Source organism: Myotis nattereri, assembly GCF_964212035.1.
Source record: "Myotis nattereri genome assembly, chromosome: 8".
In the NCBI taxonomy this organism is placed as follows: Eukaryota; Metazoa; Chordata; class Mammalia; order Chiroptera; family Vespertilionidae; genus Myotis; species Myotis nattereri.
Genome location: NC_138083.1, coordinates 20,604,483 through 20,624,223, shown reverse-complemented (window position 1 = coordinate 20,624,223; position 19,741 = coordinate 20,604,483). Strand labels below are relative to the sequence as shown.

The window sequence follows — 19,741 nt, the reverse complement described above, 5'->3', positions numbered from 1 at the left end:
TTTGGTGACATTTGACAAGGAAATTAAAATATCAGGACGGAGTCTCCTGTAGGGTCTTGTGAAGTCTTGTCCACTGTTGCAGTCCAACTGTTCAGTTATTCTTTTTTCCTTTCTCTTCTTGGCTGATATGGCCAGACAAAAAAATAATAAAAACAATAAAGAAAAGGAACTGCTTTATATATAACATGAGCCATTTTTGTAAATGTTCCTTTTAAGATAGAATTCCTTAGCAATTGTGAAATTGAAATAAAATGGCCTTTCAGCAGAGCAGTCCAAAAAAGTGCTACCAAGGTTCTCTAACTGGCTCATACTTTTCCTGACCTGTTTAAAAGATCAGAATAAAAATAAAGGACTCACCAAATGAGCAAGTGAATAGTGATTATATCTATACTAGAGGCTCAGTGCATGAAATTTGTGCACAGATAGGGTTTCTAGGCCTGGCCAGTGATCAGAGCCCATCAGGTTTCCTGCCTCCCTGCCTCCCCCTTCCCTCACTCCCTCAGCGCCCCGCCATTGCTGTTTGTCCCCCACCATGTTCCACACTGCCCCCTGGTGGTCAGCACACACCATAGCAAGAGATCGAACTCCCAATCTTCCAGCTGGACTCCCAAGTGGACACTTTGCATATTAGCCTTTTGTATATATAGATGCCAGGACTGTACTAGGTATTTCAGGTACCTTATGAATAATAACTACAAATAAATAATTGATGTTTATGAAGCATTTACTATATGTCAAACCTTTTGCCAAACATTTTACATAGAGTATCTCAGGTGGTCATTATAGCCAACTGTAGCAGTTAGGGTTCTAAAATTCTCCCAAGATTCCCATCATCCAGTGAATCACACCTTCTCAGAGTTATTAAAAAATAACTTAAGTAATGCTGTGAAGGGATTTGGCAGATGTACTTAAGGTTCCAAATCAGTTGACCTTAAGATAAACTATCCAGGTGGCCTGACCTAATCACATGAGTTTTTAAAATCTGTGTGTAGGTATCTGATATGGAAGAACTCAGAGATTCAAAATCAAGAAGGATTTGAAATGCCTTTGCCAACTTGAACATAGAGTTGGCAAGTAAGGCAGATGGCCTCTAGAAACTGAGAGTGACTCTGAAGTGATGGCCAGAAAGGAAATGGAGACATCAGCCTAACACCTCAAGTAACTTAATTCTGCCAACAAGAACAATGAGGGGTACCACTTGATTTTTCTCCTCCAGACAAGAATTCAGTCCAGATGACACCTTGATTTCACCTTTATGATGCACAGAGAACCCAGTTACACCATGCTGGACCTTTGAGCTACACAACCATGAACTAATAAGCAGGGTTGTTTTAAGCTACAAGTTTGTGGTAATTTGTCAAATAGCAATAGAAAACTAATATACCAACCCCCACTAATAAACCAGCCTCCATTTTAGAGATGAGGCGACTGAGGCTTAGGAAGGTTAGATGACCTGCTCATGGTCACAGAGCTGGTACATGGTCGAGTCCAAGTTGGAATATAGGCAGCTGTTTACATAGGAGATGACTGGTTGTGGGAGACAGAAGTCTATGATGCTCTCTGACACCTGCTCCCTTTGGTGCAAACCTTGTCCAGTCTCATCTCTAGTGCGGTGGCACCTGTGAATATGATGGGGTAGTCATTCACACAATTAGGTGAAAGAGATTTTTATAGATGCAATTAAGGCATTACTCAGTTGATTTCATTAACTGGGAGAGTGGGCTGACCTAATTAGGTGGGCTCTCAAAATGAGTCTAGAAGTTGGAGAGGAAAAACCCATAGAGACACAGTCGCCCTGGAAGAAAGAAAGTGTTCATATCCTGAGCTGCCTTTCCCGGGCCCCTGGCAAGGATTGCAGATGGCCTCTGGTAGCTGAAAGCTGTCCTTGGTTGACTGCTAGAAAAAAATCGGGATCTCAGTTCTACAACTGTAAGGACCTAGGGCCTAGATTCTGCCAACAACCTAGATGCGTTCAGAAGAGGACCCCAGGTAGGCACTGCAGCACAGCTAACACTTTGACTGCAGCTTTGGGGACCCTGAGCAGAAAACCCACCTCTGTTGGGCCTGGACTTTTCGCCTATGAGACAATATAACAATTGTTGGCTCAAGCTACTAAATTTGTAATGCACAACAGAGAACTACCACACTGGGACAAGGGCAGATTGCTCTTCTTTACTCCATTTGAAAGGAGGGGACGAACTACGGCTCAGGGAGCCCAACTTTTTGTTTTTGTTCTTCAATTAATCACGAGTGACCTCATCCCCTTGTTCCACTATTGAACCTTGGTTTACTCCTATCACCAGGCAAGCTCTGATGGTGCGGTTCTTCCATCCCACTCAAAACCTGTCCTAATACAACTTTGATACTTAAACCCTGAAATTTAATTCACTTATTAGCAGTAGCCACGGTTTTATGAAATGCCCCAATATCCAAGCCTGCATTGGTGAGGCTGTTGGATTGTCTTTTAGGAAGTCTGAGACTTTACCCCTTGCTCATAGGGCTGCACTTACACAGGTAGCCCCCCATTAGGCCTTCGTTAAAGCATGATTTGCATGCACACCAGACATTTGAATGTTTTTTCATTTGTCATTGGGGAAGCAAATTACACTCATCAGAATCCATTCATTCTCCCAGTATCGCTGAACACAGGATAATCTTTGCTATGTCAACTGCCCTAGGACTGGTAGCTGTGAAGAAAGGAGGTGCGCTGTAGGTATTTGAAACCCGCTTCACTGTGTAACGCTTTTCAGGGGCAGTGGATGTGATGCTAAAAAAGATTAATAGAACTATGTCATCATGTTTATGGGGCATAAAACACCCAACTGTGGATTAATGGATATCCTGGTGAACGAAATACATCTTTACTCCTTTATACCTTGATGGGTGAACTACAGTTGGCATCAGTGGAAATATATGGAGAGATTGACTTTAGAAGGTCAGCTTTAAAAGGACTTTTTTGACCTCTAAGTCAATGAAAATAGATTTTTGTTGTTGACCAAGACAACTGTAACAGAAGACTTTCAACCTTTAAAAAATTGTTACTGAAGTATAACATACAGAAAGGAACACATATTCTAAGTGTACCACTTGATACATTCTTACAAACTGAACATAGAAATAGCACCCAGATAAAAACAAACAAACAAACAAACAAACAAACAAAAAACAGGATTCCTAGCATTCCCCTTGGTCCCTTTCCACCTACTGTCACCCAGAGTTATTTCTAGTCTAACTTCTAACATCTAACGACATAGGTGATTTTGTCTATTTCTGTAATATTTTTGAACTTTATGGAAGTGGAATCATCCAGCATATACTCTTTTTTTTCTGGATTCTTGTGTGAATAAATCACAATTTATTTATCTATTCTGCCATTTTAGGCATTTAAGTGGCTTTCAATTTGGAGATACTACAATAGTGCTGTCATGAACATTGTGGTGTATATCTTTTGGGGAACATATTATGTACATTGTGTTGGGAGTAACACATAACCTATGGGCAAATTCAGCTAATTTAGTAGATATTGCCATAGAATTTCCCAAAGTTTTTGTATAAATTTTTACTTCCAAAAGCAGGATATGAAAGTTTCGTTAATCCATATCTTTGCCAATGCTTAATATTGTCTTTTCATTTTACAAAAGCTTTTAAAACTTTTAATAAATTTTACTTTATAGGTGTTATCATGGTTTCTATTGTGAAACTAATAAGCACCTATATGAAAACATCAATACTGGGCTCAAAAGCCATTGTACTCCGCATAGAATCATTGGATAAGATGACGGGTAGTAACAATAAATGACTCATGTTCTTTATATAGCTCTTTTCCGCTTCGTAAAAGCACCGAGATGCCTCTATAATTCAGTTCTCAGGTCTTCTGAAAAACATAAAGGAAACTCTACCTCCTAAAGAAGTTAATTTCTGGTTCTGGAACTAAACACCCTTGAACAATATCTGCCATATACTTACATTTTAGTCAAGTCTGTTTTCCAGAACACATACACTGCAAATATTTACGGAGCTCATATTATATATCAGGACCTATGCCACGCACTGGAAATAATGATGAGCAACACTCAATTCTTCATAAGGTTCTATTTTAAAATATAATAAGGACTACAGTTATTTTCTAGAAATATGAATGTTACCTTTTGTATTATTTACTATTATGTTTTAGCCTGAGGACCCATCTGAGTTGACTAACAACTTGTCCATTAAAAAAAAAGTGTGAACCCTAGTCAGTTTGGCTCAGTGGCCTACAGACTGAAGAGTCCCTGTTTCAATTCCAGTCAAGGACACATGCCCGGGTTGCGGGCTCAATCCGTAGAAGAGGGTGTGCAGGAGGGAGCCAATCAATGATTCTCTCTCATTATTGATGTTTCTATCTCTCTCTCCCTCTCCCTTCATCTCTGAAATCAATAAAAATATATTTAAAGTAAATGAATAGATAGATAAATATTTGTTTAAAAAAGTGTGAGTCATTTTAAGTACACAGAGTTGCTTTAACTACCAAAGAATGGCTGCACACTTTAAAAGTTCACCAAGAAGATGAGCAGGCCCAACAAAAGTTTATAGTGAAGGAAGTAAATGGAATTTGAGTAACCTTGACAGGTTAAATGCCTCCAAAAAAGAACACTGTTACTAGTTTTTGTCCTTCGCTGTGTTCTTCTACATGATCTTCAGTGATATGATATTAAAGATTAGATCAGGCAGGGTTTAATAAGGGAAGCTGAATCTTGTGGGTGGTATAGAATAAGGGAGTTGTTATATGGATTTGATTTTATACAATTGTAGGTGGAAATGGGGAAGTTAATGTTCAGAGGGGATGATTAGCTGAGCAGAGCAAAGCTGGTGAAGAAGTCTATGGAAGGCCATTGCTTCTGTATCCGACCAGATCTGGAGTATGTCAGTAGAGTAAGTAATCAAGGGGCAGGTCAAGAGATGATCAAGAGGAAAGCTGGATGCAAAGTTGAAAAGAACAAGGACAAAGTAGAAGCTATGAGAGCAAACTGGAACCCACAGGGACAGACTGTCACATGCATCTGTCTCTCAATGCATGGCATCCCCAGACGGCAATGCCCTGCAGAAGAAGCGGGTGTCCTTGCAGCAGAGCTGCACGTGGGCCCAGCCCAGGACTCAGACAACCTGAGGCAGGGGAACCAGCAAGTGTTGCAAAAGCCAAGGGCCAGCTGATGATCAACATGTACACGACCTGCCAAGAGCCTGATGCCCTGTATTCACCTGCCTAGCACAGTGGTTGCATCCTTCTGCCCTCCAAGTCTCATGGAAATTTCTCTGTGGCCAACTCTAACCCAGAACCATACAGAGAAATGTAGTTCCAGTTTATCTAAGTTGATGGAATACAAAATGACCACAGAGATAGACTATAACTTGGATTAAAGAATAAATAAAAGGAGGATACAATTCAATCCTTTCTTTATAAAAACATGAATACTGCAGCCCAGTGAGATGCTGGCTTGTTCAATGTCACAGAGCTAGTGACAGGTATATAAACTCAGTCCCATGTGTGTCGATCTGGGTGATATTACAGAAAGAACTGTGGACGTGAAATTAAGATGCCTGAGATTTTGCCATTAATTAATCGTTTGGCCTTGGGAAAAATACTCAATTCTGGATTGAAGTTTTCCGGTGAGAGAATGGCACCTGGGTGAGGCACAGCACATTGAAGATGATCAGTTAATAGCCAATGAATAAATGAATAAACACAGTCTCTCAAGAACAACCATGTTATAAAATTGTTCTAGTGCCTACCATAAAAGAAAAATTAAAGCCATCGTTACATATTCCTACATATTCTCATAAAATTTATCTGGGGCAAGAATGGACACAATTCAGGTTTCCAATCTCTCTGTCGGTCATGTAGCAGTTAGACTTTCTGTATTTATATTTTTGTGGCTTCTACTGGATCCATTCAGTCTGAGCTTTTCAGCAGGAGCCCAGTGTCACAGAGCTGAAAGACAAAAAATCCCAACAGTGGCAAGAGGAAGAAGCTAGAAGAATATCAGATCCCTAGGAATGGATTTCTATGTTTTACTCACGAATCTGCAATTTGGGCAGAGTTCAGCAGGAACAACATATCTCTGCTCCAGGTGGTATCACCTTGGGTAGCTCAAAAGTCAGGAGCTAATTCTACAGGCAACTCACTTTTGACCAGGCCTATTGGCTAGAACTTCTACGTGTGAACTCTTCATGCAGTATCTCTGCTTCCTTCCAGCATTGTGATTGGATACAAGAGTGAGCCTCCAAAGAGGGCCAGACAGAAGCCACATCATCTCCTATGATGTGGACTCAGAAGTTACATGTCATTTGTGCCAGAGCTACAGACACTCCCAGATTCAAGAGGAGGGAATAAATATCCTGCCTTTCAGTGAGAGGAGTGTTAGCATCACATTTTAAGAGGAGCCTGTAGGACCAGACACCATGCTGCACACCATCTTGGAAAATACAATCTACCGCAAGCACTGATCAATACCCACCATGAGTTTATGAACACCAGGCTTGTAACCCAAATGAGGTCTTGACTAACAGAGACTAGGCTTTTTCACACATATATAAATATATTTACAGATGCATACATAACAAGTACTTGGTAAGTGAAGTTAATTATTGGATTCACCTTGCTTTCAAGATATTTTCAGTGTCATGCTGGAAGGCCAGAGCAGGGAACTTGGCCACTCAATTAATTTAAAATAATGAACCTTTTCTTCGTCATCTACCTTCTCTCTGGGAAAATAAAATCAGGTTGCTGAATTTGTCATACCATTTCCATGGTAACAAAGCCAAAAATGTTGAAAGTGGATTAAAATTCTTTGCAATATTTAAGAAATCTGCATTTAGTCTGTGAAGTATTACCACTAACCCCTCTCCACACACACACACACACACACACACACACACACACACACACACATGCATATGCACACACTACATGAGTGCTTTAAAAAATTTGATAATTTATACTAAGAGACCATAAAATAAAGGAAAACGTGTATAGATGAGATTGTGCTGGTTGGTTTTCTTAGGTCTGTGATAAGTCAAATTTTCTTTTTTTGATTTTTATCTCAGCTAGGTGGTTTTAGAAATAATCTGACTACTTGAAGCCTAGAGAAAAAGGCAACCATCATAGGTACAGAAGTCAGAATAATTATGGTGTTTGGAAACAACAAGCAGCTCAGTGCAACTGGAGAGTAGAGTATGTCTAAGACAAGTGTTATTTTTAGGGTTAGAACTCTTAATTATGCAGTATTTCAAATATACAAGAAAATACAGGAAATTATGTGATAACCATGTACTTAGCCCCATAGTTATAGCTATTATCCATTTGCAATATTTTCTCTAATCTCTTTCCCTTCTAAACAAATAAAGTATTAGCTATCCAGTTAAAGACTTACTTGTTCATCTCTTTACCTTCCCTCCCTCCCCAGAAATCATCAGCATCCTGAGGTTTGTGTATGACATTCTTGGGTTGTTTCTGTATATTCAGAAATCTCATGCTTATGAATGACTCCCTTCCCTGTTGTATCTTTGTGCTTTAGAAACTTATATAAATGGTATCATAGAATATATGTTCCGTTGGAACTTGTTTCTATTGCTCAACATTATGATATTTATCTTTAGTCACAGGGCATAGACATGCCATGAGGAGAGTGTAGACTAGCGTTCAGTATTGCAGATAGTCAGTCATTTATGTAACTGATCTTATAGTTCACCTGGAGAGTAAGTTGATGGTGGCGGTTTTTGCATTTGAAGAAAATGTTATTGATATGCAGAAAGAACTGAATACCAGAAGCTCAAGTGAATACAGGGAAAAGAAAATATGGATATTTGCACACCATTCCTTCCATTTGGGGAAGCCAGGTGCTTTCTCTTAAAATCTGTAATATGCAGGCAGTTACTGGGGCTGCATAGTGTTTAGTGATAATACCATAGAAGTCCAGTAAGTGCCCAGGAGGCAGTGTATCTAGATGTGGGTCTAGACTTCTGCAGGGATCAGGGAGCCACAACTCTGAGCTTCCATCAGGGAATCCTGTTGATTCCTTGTGTCCTAGCTCTCCCTCTCCTCTTCCCACCCCTGTAGATCTCTTCTGCTGGGAACATTGGACTTGGCTAGCATGGATCTGAACCCCACAGGCTGGAGAGCTGAGGGGCTAAGAGGAGGGTGTCCATTTGTGTTCTTTCCTGTCCTGCCATGAGCACATCCCACTTCCATTCCTTACTGTCCTGAAAAATGCCTCCCTTAATGTTCTTTTCAATTACCAGTTGTAGTTTGATAGATTAAGTGATTTTTAACTTGTGGTAGATTGTTACAATAAAGGAACTAAAGGGGTATTTATTTCAAGGCACAAAATTGAGTCACTGATTCAATATCAGATATATGTGAGCAATTGCCCATACTCCATTTCTCTCCTCTGCTTACCGTACTTTCTGAATGTCTCAAAGAAACTCCTGACATGCAGAAACTCTCTCAAAGCAGAAAGACGGTCCTGCACGCACAGTTTACTTTTGAAGTGGCATTTACTTATCCCATAATACTTCCTAGATTAAAGTTATATTGGCCTCGTATAACTGTCAATTAATTGTATTTTATTTCTGAATATGTTAAGCTAAGAGCAAGTGACCTCATGCAAATTAAACTGGAAGAAGCTTTTCAGTCTATCAGGATTATAAGTATATTTACTTAACAAGGGTAGGGCAAAGAGCTTTGTTTACTGACATACTTTATTGTCACTCTGCTGTATAGCTCTCATGTGGCTGTTTTATAAGACATAAAGTCTAGGTATCCTTCCAGAATCTTAGATCTTATTTTTAGCTCGCTGTAAAGTGGCTTATTTTCATTATTTCTTAATTGATTTATGTAACATCTTTCCAAGAAAAAGCCCATGGACTTATTTACATAAAAAGTACACACATAAACATACACACACAAACACATACACAAACTAACACACACTCACACACACATACTCACACACTCACATATACTCACACACACATACTAACACACACACACACACACACACACACACACACACACACTTCACTCAGTGCTGTCATATAGCTAGCAGCACAGCACCAAAAATCTGTAGGAGGACTTCCCATCTGATTTTTGCTCTAAGTCCATGTTCTGGGAAGGCAGTTGCCATATTTCCTTTCACTTTGAGTGTTTTATCGTTTGCCTCTAGGTGGACCGAATCATCTTCTGTGTCTTCTTAGAAGTCGACTTCAAAATCTACAAAAAGAAAATGAGCGACTTTTTCCCTGTAGGTAAGTAAAGCAATTTGTTTCCTTTGGAATTGAGGATTGAAGAAATGGAGGCATCACTTATATTTCTATTTCATTTTGCATCTTAAAGATGGTAACAAATGTGGTCTCTGTGCAAAGGTCACCCAAGAGATGTATCATAGTTTTTAAGAATTCGGGGTGATGATAGAAAATCTAGGCCCAAGATCTCTGTCCAACAAGGTCATTGTGTCATCTTGGGGACATCAAAGCATCTCTTGAATCTCAGTTCCTCACATCAAAAAAGACAGATTTAACCAAATAACTTCTAAAGGCTCTTCCTCAGGCCCACAATGGCATGATCTGTGGTTTCTTCTCCACACTTATAAAATGCCCAGGCCTGTGCCTACATCCACCAAGATAAAAAAAAATTTAATAAGTATAAACCATTATATTGAAACAAATCTACCCATTAGCAGGTATTTCCAATGATGCAAAGCCAAAAAACATACAAACATTTTTAAAATTAGACAGTTTTAGTGGTTCAGAATGTGTTAATAACTATGCAAATAAATGGTTGTTGAAAAATTGCTATTCTAAATAAATGCAAAATGCATTTTAATACTTGAGCCACTGAAATAATAATAAAATCATTTTCAATTTCACATCAATACTTTAAGTCATGGCATGTTCATGAAATTATTTCCAGTGCATATTTATAACAGCAAGTGCATTTTAAAACTTAATGTCAAAATCCCCACAACTTGTTAAATATTCTTGCAATGCTGAGTCAGCAGCCATTTGTAAATTCTAATTATTCAATATAAAATAAGGGTAACATCTAATGGAATATGTAACTGCTACTATAGATGACATATATTATCTGTCCAAAATTTGAACTTATGGTTAATTTATAATTATATCATATTTGATTAGAATATAATTTTCCTTGCCATATAATCTTCCTAGTCTGACTTATTCAGGGTATCTTTAATTAGTCTTCTTAACCCTTTCCAAAGCAATAATGATAATAGTTTAAGGGTGAAAAGATCTTTTTTTTTTTATTAAACCGAATTTCTATGTTTGGGGGTAATCATATGTCTTTAAATTTCACAGTTAGGTTTCTGAAACACAATGTATGAGAAAACAATGCAAGTTAGGCTAGAAAGATCATGTTAAACATACAACACATGCATATGTACTACCTAATATTAGTGATAGGAATAACAGATAGCATTTATAGTTGCTTTCTATTAGCCAGATACATGGACCAAGTCAGTTAAGCTTCATGATAACTCTAAGACAGCAGGCACTATATTAACCCTACCTTTTAGATATAGAAAATTATGGATACTTGAGAATAATGAGGTATACAGCTAGGAGCAACAGAGTTATATTTTAAAATTGACAATGACATCTGTCACTGCACAAGTGATAATAGGTTAATTTCCTCAGAACATCTTCAGAGAAGAATGGATTCAACTTTGCAGTTGCATTTGGAACATTGAGAAAGTCTTATTTCTAATTTAATTAAGTGCCCATCATTTTTCAAAGCTACCATGCTTCTCTTTCTTCTAATATCTACAATCCTCATAAAATCTTTCCCAACATGAGTCAAATTGATGATCTCAAAATTAAATCCCATCCAAATCATCCAGCCCCTGTGGTGCTATTACCTGTAGGTGAGCAGGAAAGTGGTCACCAGGAAGTCAAAGGACCTAACAGCCATGAAGGAAGATGGAAAAGTGCCTGTATTAGTTTGCTAGGGCTGCTGTGACAAAGGACCACAGATCAGGTGGCTCAAACAACTTAAATGTACTTTCTCAAATTCTGGAGGCTACAATTCCAGGATCTAGGCATCAGGTGGTTTAGTGTCTTCTGACATCTCTCCTTGCCTTGCAGATGGCCATGCCCTCTGTATCTTCGTGAGGTCTTCCTTCTGTGTGTGTCTATGTCCTAATAACCTCTTCTTATAAGGAAACCAGTCATATTCAATTAGGGCCCATCTAACGACCTCATTTTGACTTAATTATTTATTCAAAGTCCTTATCTCTAAACACAGCCACATGATGAGGTAATGGGTGTTAAGATGTTGACATATATATTTGGGGGTAGAGGGGTACAATTAAGGCCCTAACAAAGCCAATCGTGGAAATGCAGTAGGAACTTCAAAGGAAGGAAACCAGTAACAATTTTTTCCAGCAGTTTTATATCTTGCTGTTGGTGAAGCACATTTGACCTATTTCCTTCCAGATGTGTTGTTTGGAAGTCTAGTGTGGCAAATTTGTGGAATTACCATAGACTTTGGTTGCAAATAATGTATAGTTGCAGTGCATCATTTCATGGCTTACAGCAAGTAATATTTGTATGATTCAGCTCAAATCTCTTTGTTCTCAGCATAAAAGCTTTATATTTTTTTAGTATATAGGATTTATTGTGTGTAGTTTTTATTGATTTGGAATATGGAAGATAATTTTTTTAAAAAATTGGAATCTAAATCCTAATAGAGAATTTGGGGATATTAACTTACCTCCCAATAACAATGTCAGTTTTACAATTTGCAACTATATCAAAGAATCCTGATGTTGGAAATTGGAGAGATATGGTCAAACTTCCTCCCTCCCTCTCTCATTTTAGGGAAAACCTACTTTGTTTACTGTAGTGGTTCCAAGTAGGGGTGGTTTTGCCCTTCAGGGGACATTTGAGGCATTTTTTGTTTCCATGGCAGGGGGGGTGGGGGGGAAGGGAGTGGCATCTAGCCAGCGGAGGCCAGGGAAGCTGCTAAACATCCCAAAAGGCACATGACAGCCTCCCACAACAAAGAATTATCCAGCTACAGAAATCCACCGTGCAGAGGTTAAGAAGCCCTGGGTTACTAGAACCATCTCTTTCTTGCAGTTCGGGCCATTAAAGCAACTTTGACTTCAGATTGGGTTTATTTTTATAGGGTGATGTCTTACCCAAACGTGTCTAGCTGGATTTGGAGACTGTGCCCTTAGCCCGACCTCTGGCTTTCCAGATTCATGACCCCTCCTTATCCAGGCTTTTGGACTTGCCCTCTCTTCACTTTCTCTCAACCCACAGATTTCTGTGTGTTGACTTCTGTTAACAATGTTACCCGCCCCCCAGCTGCCTGGTTTGCCTACTCAGCTGACTGGATTTTCCAGCCCCAGTCCACTCCTTGTATCATTCATCTATTGCTGCCCATGACTCTAGTGTATTATTCTCAGAAAATATGATTAAGAGCTATGTATGTTTTATACACCTAATGAATAAGTATGGAAGTAAAGGCTAATACACAAAGCAAGGGAAAAAAAATTCACCAATTATTTTCTCTACATATCTCAAGCAAAGCTTTTTTCTTCATTGGCTAAAAGTTTTCACTTTTATCATTAATCATTGGCTTAATGACCATCGGTTGATAAAAACCCTTGTAAGCGCACAAATATGTTTTCATTTTAGAAATCTTCAGCCCCCACCAACTTCTAAATCTCAACTGATTCATTCACAGTGAAAACTTATGACTAAAAATACATCCAGCCCTAGCTGATTTGGCTCAGTGGATAGAATGTTGGCCTACAGACTCAAGGGTCCTGGGTTCAATTCCAGGCAAGGGCACATGCCTGGGTTGTGGGCTCAGTCCCCGGTGGGGGCATGCAAGAGGCAGCCAATCAATGATTCTCTCTCATCATTGATGTCTCTCTCCCTCTCTCTCTCTCTCTCCCTTTCTCTCAGAAATCAATATGAAAAAAATTAAAAATACATCTGTATTCCTTTATTTTTTAACCCAGAAAGCAAGAAAATTTATAAATATTTTATCCAGCTAAGAAGTTTATTTGGTTTAGGTAAAATATTTGTACCAACTTATTAATAGTCAAATATTATATACCAGTGGCCCGGTGCACAAAATTTGTGCGGGGCGGGGGGGCGGTGTTTCCCTCAGCCCAGCCTGCACCCTCTCCAATAGGGTACCCCACAGGGATCGGGCCTAAACCGGCAGTTGGACATCCCTGTCGCAATCTGGGACCACTCGCTCCTAACTGTTCACCTGCCTGTCTGCCTGATCGCCCCAAACTGCCCTCCCCTGCTGGCCTGATCTCACCCCAAACTGCCCTCCCCTGGAGGCCTGATCTCTCCTCCAACGGCCCTCCCCTGCCAGCCTGATCTCACCCTCAACTGTCCTCTCTGCCTTGGCCCCCACCACCATGGCTTTGTCTGGAAGGAAGGTGGACATCCAGAAGATGGCCAGTTCACTCGGTCTAATTAGCATATTACCCTTTTATTAGTATAGATAGATTATATAGGATAGGATTGCTTAAATTGGGGAGGGGGGGGCAGCCTTTTTCAGCTGGAGGAGATGCTCTTGGCAGACAAAAACACATAATCCCTATATCTGGACTGATAGCTAGCCATATGCACTATACTGCCAAACCAGTCATTAAAAAATTGAACTGCTTTATTACACCTTACACCAAACAGCTGTTGCCCTTAAAACCCCTCCTCAGCCCCCAGCTTAGATTCTACCTTTGCAGTTCACCCATATTAGGTTCTAATTGGTTGGTTTCTATGCCAGTCAGCATCAAAAGCTCTGCCTCCTAGGCAGCCATTGGCTCCTCACACTTCACCCAGATTTGGTCCTGATTAGTTGTTTTCTATGCCAGTCAGCGTCTCCAGGCCTATCTCTGGGCCTGATCAAAGAGGTGGGGCTGATCAGCAGCCCCCATGGTGGCCCGGAGAGAAACAGAGGTGCGGCTGATGGTGAAGCCCGGAGAGAAAGGGAGAGGCAACAGCTGATCAACAGCTGCCAGGGAGGCTGTGGATCAGACCCTGCCTCTCTCTTTGAACCTCTATCCGGGCCTGATCCACAGCCCCCTCAGCAGTCAGTGCTGGGTCACCATAGCAACCAAGCACTGACTGTAGGACTGACTTCTGGTCAGTCGAGTCTTCAGTCATTACGGACCCTGGGTTTTTATATATTAGGACTAGAGGCCCGGTGCACAAAAATTTATGCACTCGGGGGGGGAGGGTCTCTCAGCCTGGCCTGTGCTCTCTCACAGTCTGGGACCCCTTGGGGGATGACCACCTGCTGGCTTAGTCCTGCTCCCCAGGGAATTGGGCCTAAGCTGGCAGTCAGACATCCCTCTGGCAGCCCAGCAGCCCTCGGGGGATGTCCACTTGCCAGTGGGAAGCAGACCTAAACTGCAGTCGGACATCCTTAGCGCTGCTGAGGAGGCAGGAGAGGCTCCCACCACCACCGCTGTACTGGCAGCCATCAGCCTGGCTTGTGACTGAGCAGAGCTCCCCCATGTGGGAGCACACTGACCACCAGAGGGCAGCTCCTGCATTGAGCATCTGCCCCCCCCCCATTTGACCTGCTTATATTATTCCAAACATGTAGTAAATATTATTGAAATGAGTAAGTTTTTTTTTTTTTCTGACTATGTGTTTGTGTCATTTATTTCTGTCTAAATTATACACATTCATGCAAGGCAGCTCCAGATGGATTTTTATATTATAATTTCTTTTTGATCTCTTTGTCTTGTCTCACTAATGAAAAGGTACGTTTCTGGAGACCAAAGACCACTTCTAATATTCCATTGCATTTCCATAATCTTGAAGATTTGTAAATATATAGTAAGGTGTTTATTATAGTAAATACCAAACTACCATGAGGTTAAGCTGGAAACTCTATCTAACCAGTCTCACGTAAGAAGTTTTTTTCCCCAGAAACTATAAGAATTGTTATTATAGCTAGATTAGGGTATTACACTTCTTTCCCTATATTTTTCACTTTCCACAACAAGGAAAAATATTTATCCAAAATTTCTAATAATTATATAATCTGACCAAAGGACATATTTTAAAGATATTTACCTGGATCTACTCTTTAAAAGTGAAAAAGAGAAAGCATTCACATTACATCTTCTTCATTCTCCCCTCTTTTTTCTCATCCACATCACTCATTATCTTTCTGCCCATCAGTAAACAAATAATTTATTATATGCCTAGCCTACTATGTGGCCAAGGCTTCAATCACTGCTGCATTTAAGATAGAGTTGTTATAATATGCCCGAGAGGCAAGTATTATGCAGAACAGTTGGAAGACAATATTAGCAAATAATCATGTATAGCATCAGTGTGGTCATAGCACCCAGGGATTTAGAGGCAAATACGTATGAGGACCAGGGTGGTAGGGGTATATTTCATTAATAATGTGGCACATTCAGTAATCTTTAAAGGATCAGCAGGTACAGAGAAATGATTCCAACTGTTGTGGAAGTGACATAGCAAAAAAGGGCAGTTCGGATAGGAGAATTTTAAAAGTAAGCAGGATACTTATATCCAGTTTGTGAATCCCTAAGAAATGCTGGTGCTAAGAGGAAGAATGGTACTGTGACAGATCCTACATTTAAGGACAATTAAGAATTAATTCTTATATTTAAAAGAATTAATTGAGTCCTGACTTAGAGTCCGGCCTTCCAACAATAATCCTATGGCATAGGTTCATCATCCACTTCTCATAGCAATCCTGAAAACATGGAGAATTGTTTAAAGCTACACTTTCTGCATATATATATATATATATATATGTAATCTATTTACAGTAATAGTGCTAGAGTTTTTTTAAAGCTAGTGTGCCTACAGTCATATGGCATATCTACATGTTCTATTTTTTTTCATCTTCCAAACTACTCCATGGACATCAGTTTTCCCAAAACAATAATGATAAGAAGACAAAGCTTGAAGGCAATATTGGTGAAAATGTTGGTTAAGATCTGAAATAGGTAACAAATGACAGATGAAGAACTCAATACATAGTCAAAATCATCTATATGTGGGGGGAAGCCACTGAGTTTATAATCACAAGAAATACTTTATATTCCATTACAACCACCTTAGAACTCTGTGACTTTGTGCATGTTGCTTACTAGTAACTTTGCTGTGCTTCAGTTTTGTCATGTGCAAACATAGGAATGGGCCAATTTCAAATAGTATGAATAACAATGTAAATGAATATTCACAGAGGCATGTAAACCAAGCATTATAAATTTTTAAATGTTTATTTCTTATTACCATTTTAAAAGGAGGTATTTCAACTTTGGGACCATCCTTTTAAAAATATATATGACTTTTTATTATCAACGTAGTACAGATTTATAGTAAAAAACAGATAATCAAAAAGAAGAAAATACAAACCATTCCTGTCCTATGGTCCAGAAATGAATTAGATTTTGTTGTTTATCCTTCAGGTGTTTTAAAATGGAAAATGCAAATATCCAGAAATGCAGTCGTATAACTTGTGTCACCACCAATGCTTAACATATTTTCCTATTATCATAAAGTCTTCCAAAACATAATTTTAACAGACCTAATGTTCACCCAAAACCATACTGTTGAATTGTAGAATTATTATTGAAAACTATTCTCTATTTGTTTATATAAATAACACATAGATAAATAAATAGGTAAATACTGGCACACATTCATATTTTTTTAGAATACTCTTCTAAAAGTGGAATTGCTTTTTCAAAATGCATACAAAACCAAGATGCTTTTGATAGCACTTGTCAAATCGGCTATTGTTTTTGCAGCACCATGGGTGGATGACATGTGCTGAATAGCTTCAGGGGTCTCCATTCACAGAGTCAAAAATATGAACACCAACATCTGTATTAAGTGACCTGAATATCGTAGTCCTTTCGGATTGTTATGACAGAATAGCATAGGCTTGGTGTCTTATAAACAACAGAAATGCATTTCTCACAGTCTGGAGGCTGGAAGTGTGCGATCAGGGTGCCAGCATGATTGGGTTCTGGTGAGGATCCACTTCCTAGTTGTAGACAGTCATTTTCATTCTCCTTGTGTTCTCACTGGTGAAAGAGAGAGCCCTCTCTGATACCTGTTATAAGGGCACTAGTCCCGTTCATGACAGTTTCACCCTCATGAACTAATCCCCTCCCAAAGGCTCCACCTCCTAATACCTACACATTAGGGATTAGGATTTCAACATATACGTTTGAGGGGATACAAACATTCAGTTCATTGCAAAGGATTTGCACTCCCATGAGCAGTATGTGAGAGTTTACTTTTCCCCACTTCTCATAATGGGGCATATTACAGTTTATCCCTTTTATCCATGAAATAAGGTAATTAATGAGTAACAAAGTATATTTTATTAATAGTATGGATTATCCTTTTTTCAGTTATTTATTTATTGTATCTCCAAATGTGTCATGTGAACTTGCTAATATATCCTTTGCATATTTTTGATTATTTCATCTTTTTCTTATTAATTTGTAAGAGCTCTTTGTATGTAATGTTAGTAATTTTTTCAAATATATGTTGCAAATAGATGTCTCATCTGTCATTTGTCTTTTTGACATTATTCTTTTATAACAAAACAATGAGGAAAGGTAGAAATAAAGACAAAAATAGATAGAAGAAAATGTGGGAGGAAGGAAGGAAGGAAGGAAAGAAGGAAGAAAGGTTAAAAAAGAGAAAAATAAGAAACCCTTTTTATAAGAGAATAAAGTTGAAAACTAAAAACTCAGAAAAGATCTTGATTTGAATCCTCTGTACTTGATCCCATAGGAAATCACTTTATTTCTAAATGGAATTGTTCTGTGTTTTACAACTCAGATACTTTTTATGCAAGGCAATCTGCTTCCTGATTACCAGGTGTGGTTAAGAGGAAAAATGCCTCCTCTCACCTCCCCCCTCACTGAAGATGCCTTAGTTTGTGAATATGTTAGTTATATTGCAAAGGGAAAAATAAGATTGCAGATGGAATTAAGTTGCTGATTAGCTGACTTTAAGATAGGAATGTTATCCTGAATTATCTGAGTGAGCAAAATGTAATTACAAGTCTTTAAAAATTGGAAGAGGGAGGCAGAAGAGGGTCAGAGGAAACATGACTGTGGAAGAATGTTCAGAGAGGAAACATTGCTGGCTTTGAAGCTGGAAAATGGGGGCCACAAGCTAAGGAATGTGGGTGGCCTCTATTAGCTAGAAAGGCAAGAAAACAGGTTCTCTCCTAGATCCTCCAGAAAGGTATGCAGCATTGCTGACATCTTGATTTTAGTCCCATTAGGCCCATGTGGGACATCTGATCTATAAGATAAAAATGTATGTTGTTTTAGCGACTAAGTATGTAGAAATATGTTACAGCAGCACCAATAAACAAATACCAAATTGTTCTTAAGTAAGCATAAAAAATGCAAGATAAACTGCTTATCCAGTCTGAATTGTACATATGTTTTCCAATGACACATTCACTGTATAGAAAAAAACTACAAAGAAAATGCATTCAGAGTTTTCTTTAATTGTGAATATTTAAAGGGATTTGGCATATTTGTGCACATTTCTACACTTTAATGTGTGGATTACATTGATGTTTAGAATTATATAAGATGTGCTTTCTGTAATGTCACATGAATCAGTTGACTGCCTTCTTAGGAAATGCGTGTGAACCATTTCCACATGCTGGGCCTCAAAGCTACGTACACATTTTGCCTTCAATGAAAATTTGGTGAAGTGTTGCTGTAACCAAGCAACCTGAATACAGAAACAAGCAGCAGGTATAGACAGAAAGCAATCTGTCCCCTCAAAATCGGGGAATGTGCAATGTGTGTAGCAAATGCTGATAAACAGCAGAACAAATAAAGACCTAGAGACAGGAGCATTCATTGACTAAGCAGTTTGATCTAGTTAGAAAATTCTGAAAAAAGAAAAAAAAAAGACAAGATAAAATGCTGCTTGGAGAAGGGAGAATGCCCTGAGAATCTAAACAGAGACCCCTGCTGGGTCCTTCTAAAAGACCCTTCAAACATGCTGGTTTCAGTTCTGTAGTTGAAAATTTTGAGGCAAATGAAGGGAGGAAGAATTAATTTTGAGGAATACTATGTGAATTAAATAATTCCTAATAAGACACAGAAGTGTCTTAATTAATAATTAAGGAATTAATTATTAATTCCTTAATAATTAATAATATTAGGAATAATATTAGGAATTAAATAATTCCTAATAAGACACAGAATAAAGATAAAAATAAAAAAGTAAATGAAAATCCTCCCACTTATATTGCACGATATGTATAGACCTAACTTCCACTCTTGGCCACATATCCTTGGAGAGTTATCTCCTTTACTTGCCATTCATTCCATAATCCACAGCAATCCTGTCATTCTCGCCACCTTACTACCACTCTGTCCTCATTGAGGTTATAGGAACCTCTTTTATGGGTGGAGCATAGTTATTGAAACCAGTGCATATTTGATCACATGACTTGACATGACCCTTTGCAGCCTTTAACTTACCTAAATGGACAGCCTTTATCCTGTTGACCATGCTCTTTCACTTCTCTTCCTACAATTCCTCTCTGGTATTCTTGCTTGCACACAGGTCATCTCCAGCTGGGAGTCCCTCAGGCATCTCCAATTCAACACCTCTGAAACTAAATTCAAAATATCCCCCCACCCCAACCTCCTCCTCCTGAACCCCATGT

The 19,741-nt window shown here is 38.9% G+C and overlaps 1 protein-coding gene across 4 annotated transcripts in view; it reads left to right on the top strand.

Moving 5' to 3' along the window:
- Positions 1 to 19,741, top strand: part of MACROD2 (mono-ADP ribosylhydrolase 2) — a 1,902,899-nt gene that overhangs the window by 1,690,709 nt on the left and 192,449 nt on the right. For all 4 annotated transcript variants that reach the window (XM_081097752.1, XM_081097753.1, XM_081097754.1 and 1 more), the window contains one exon: positions 9,201 to 9,282. In XM_081097752.1, coding sequence (XP_080953878.1) covers positions 9,201 to 9,282 — 82 coding nt within the window. The remainder of the gene's footprint in view (positions 1 to 9,200; positions 9,283 to 19,741) is intronic.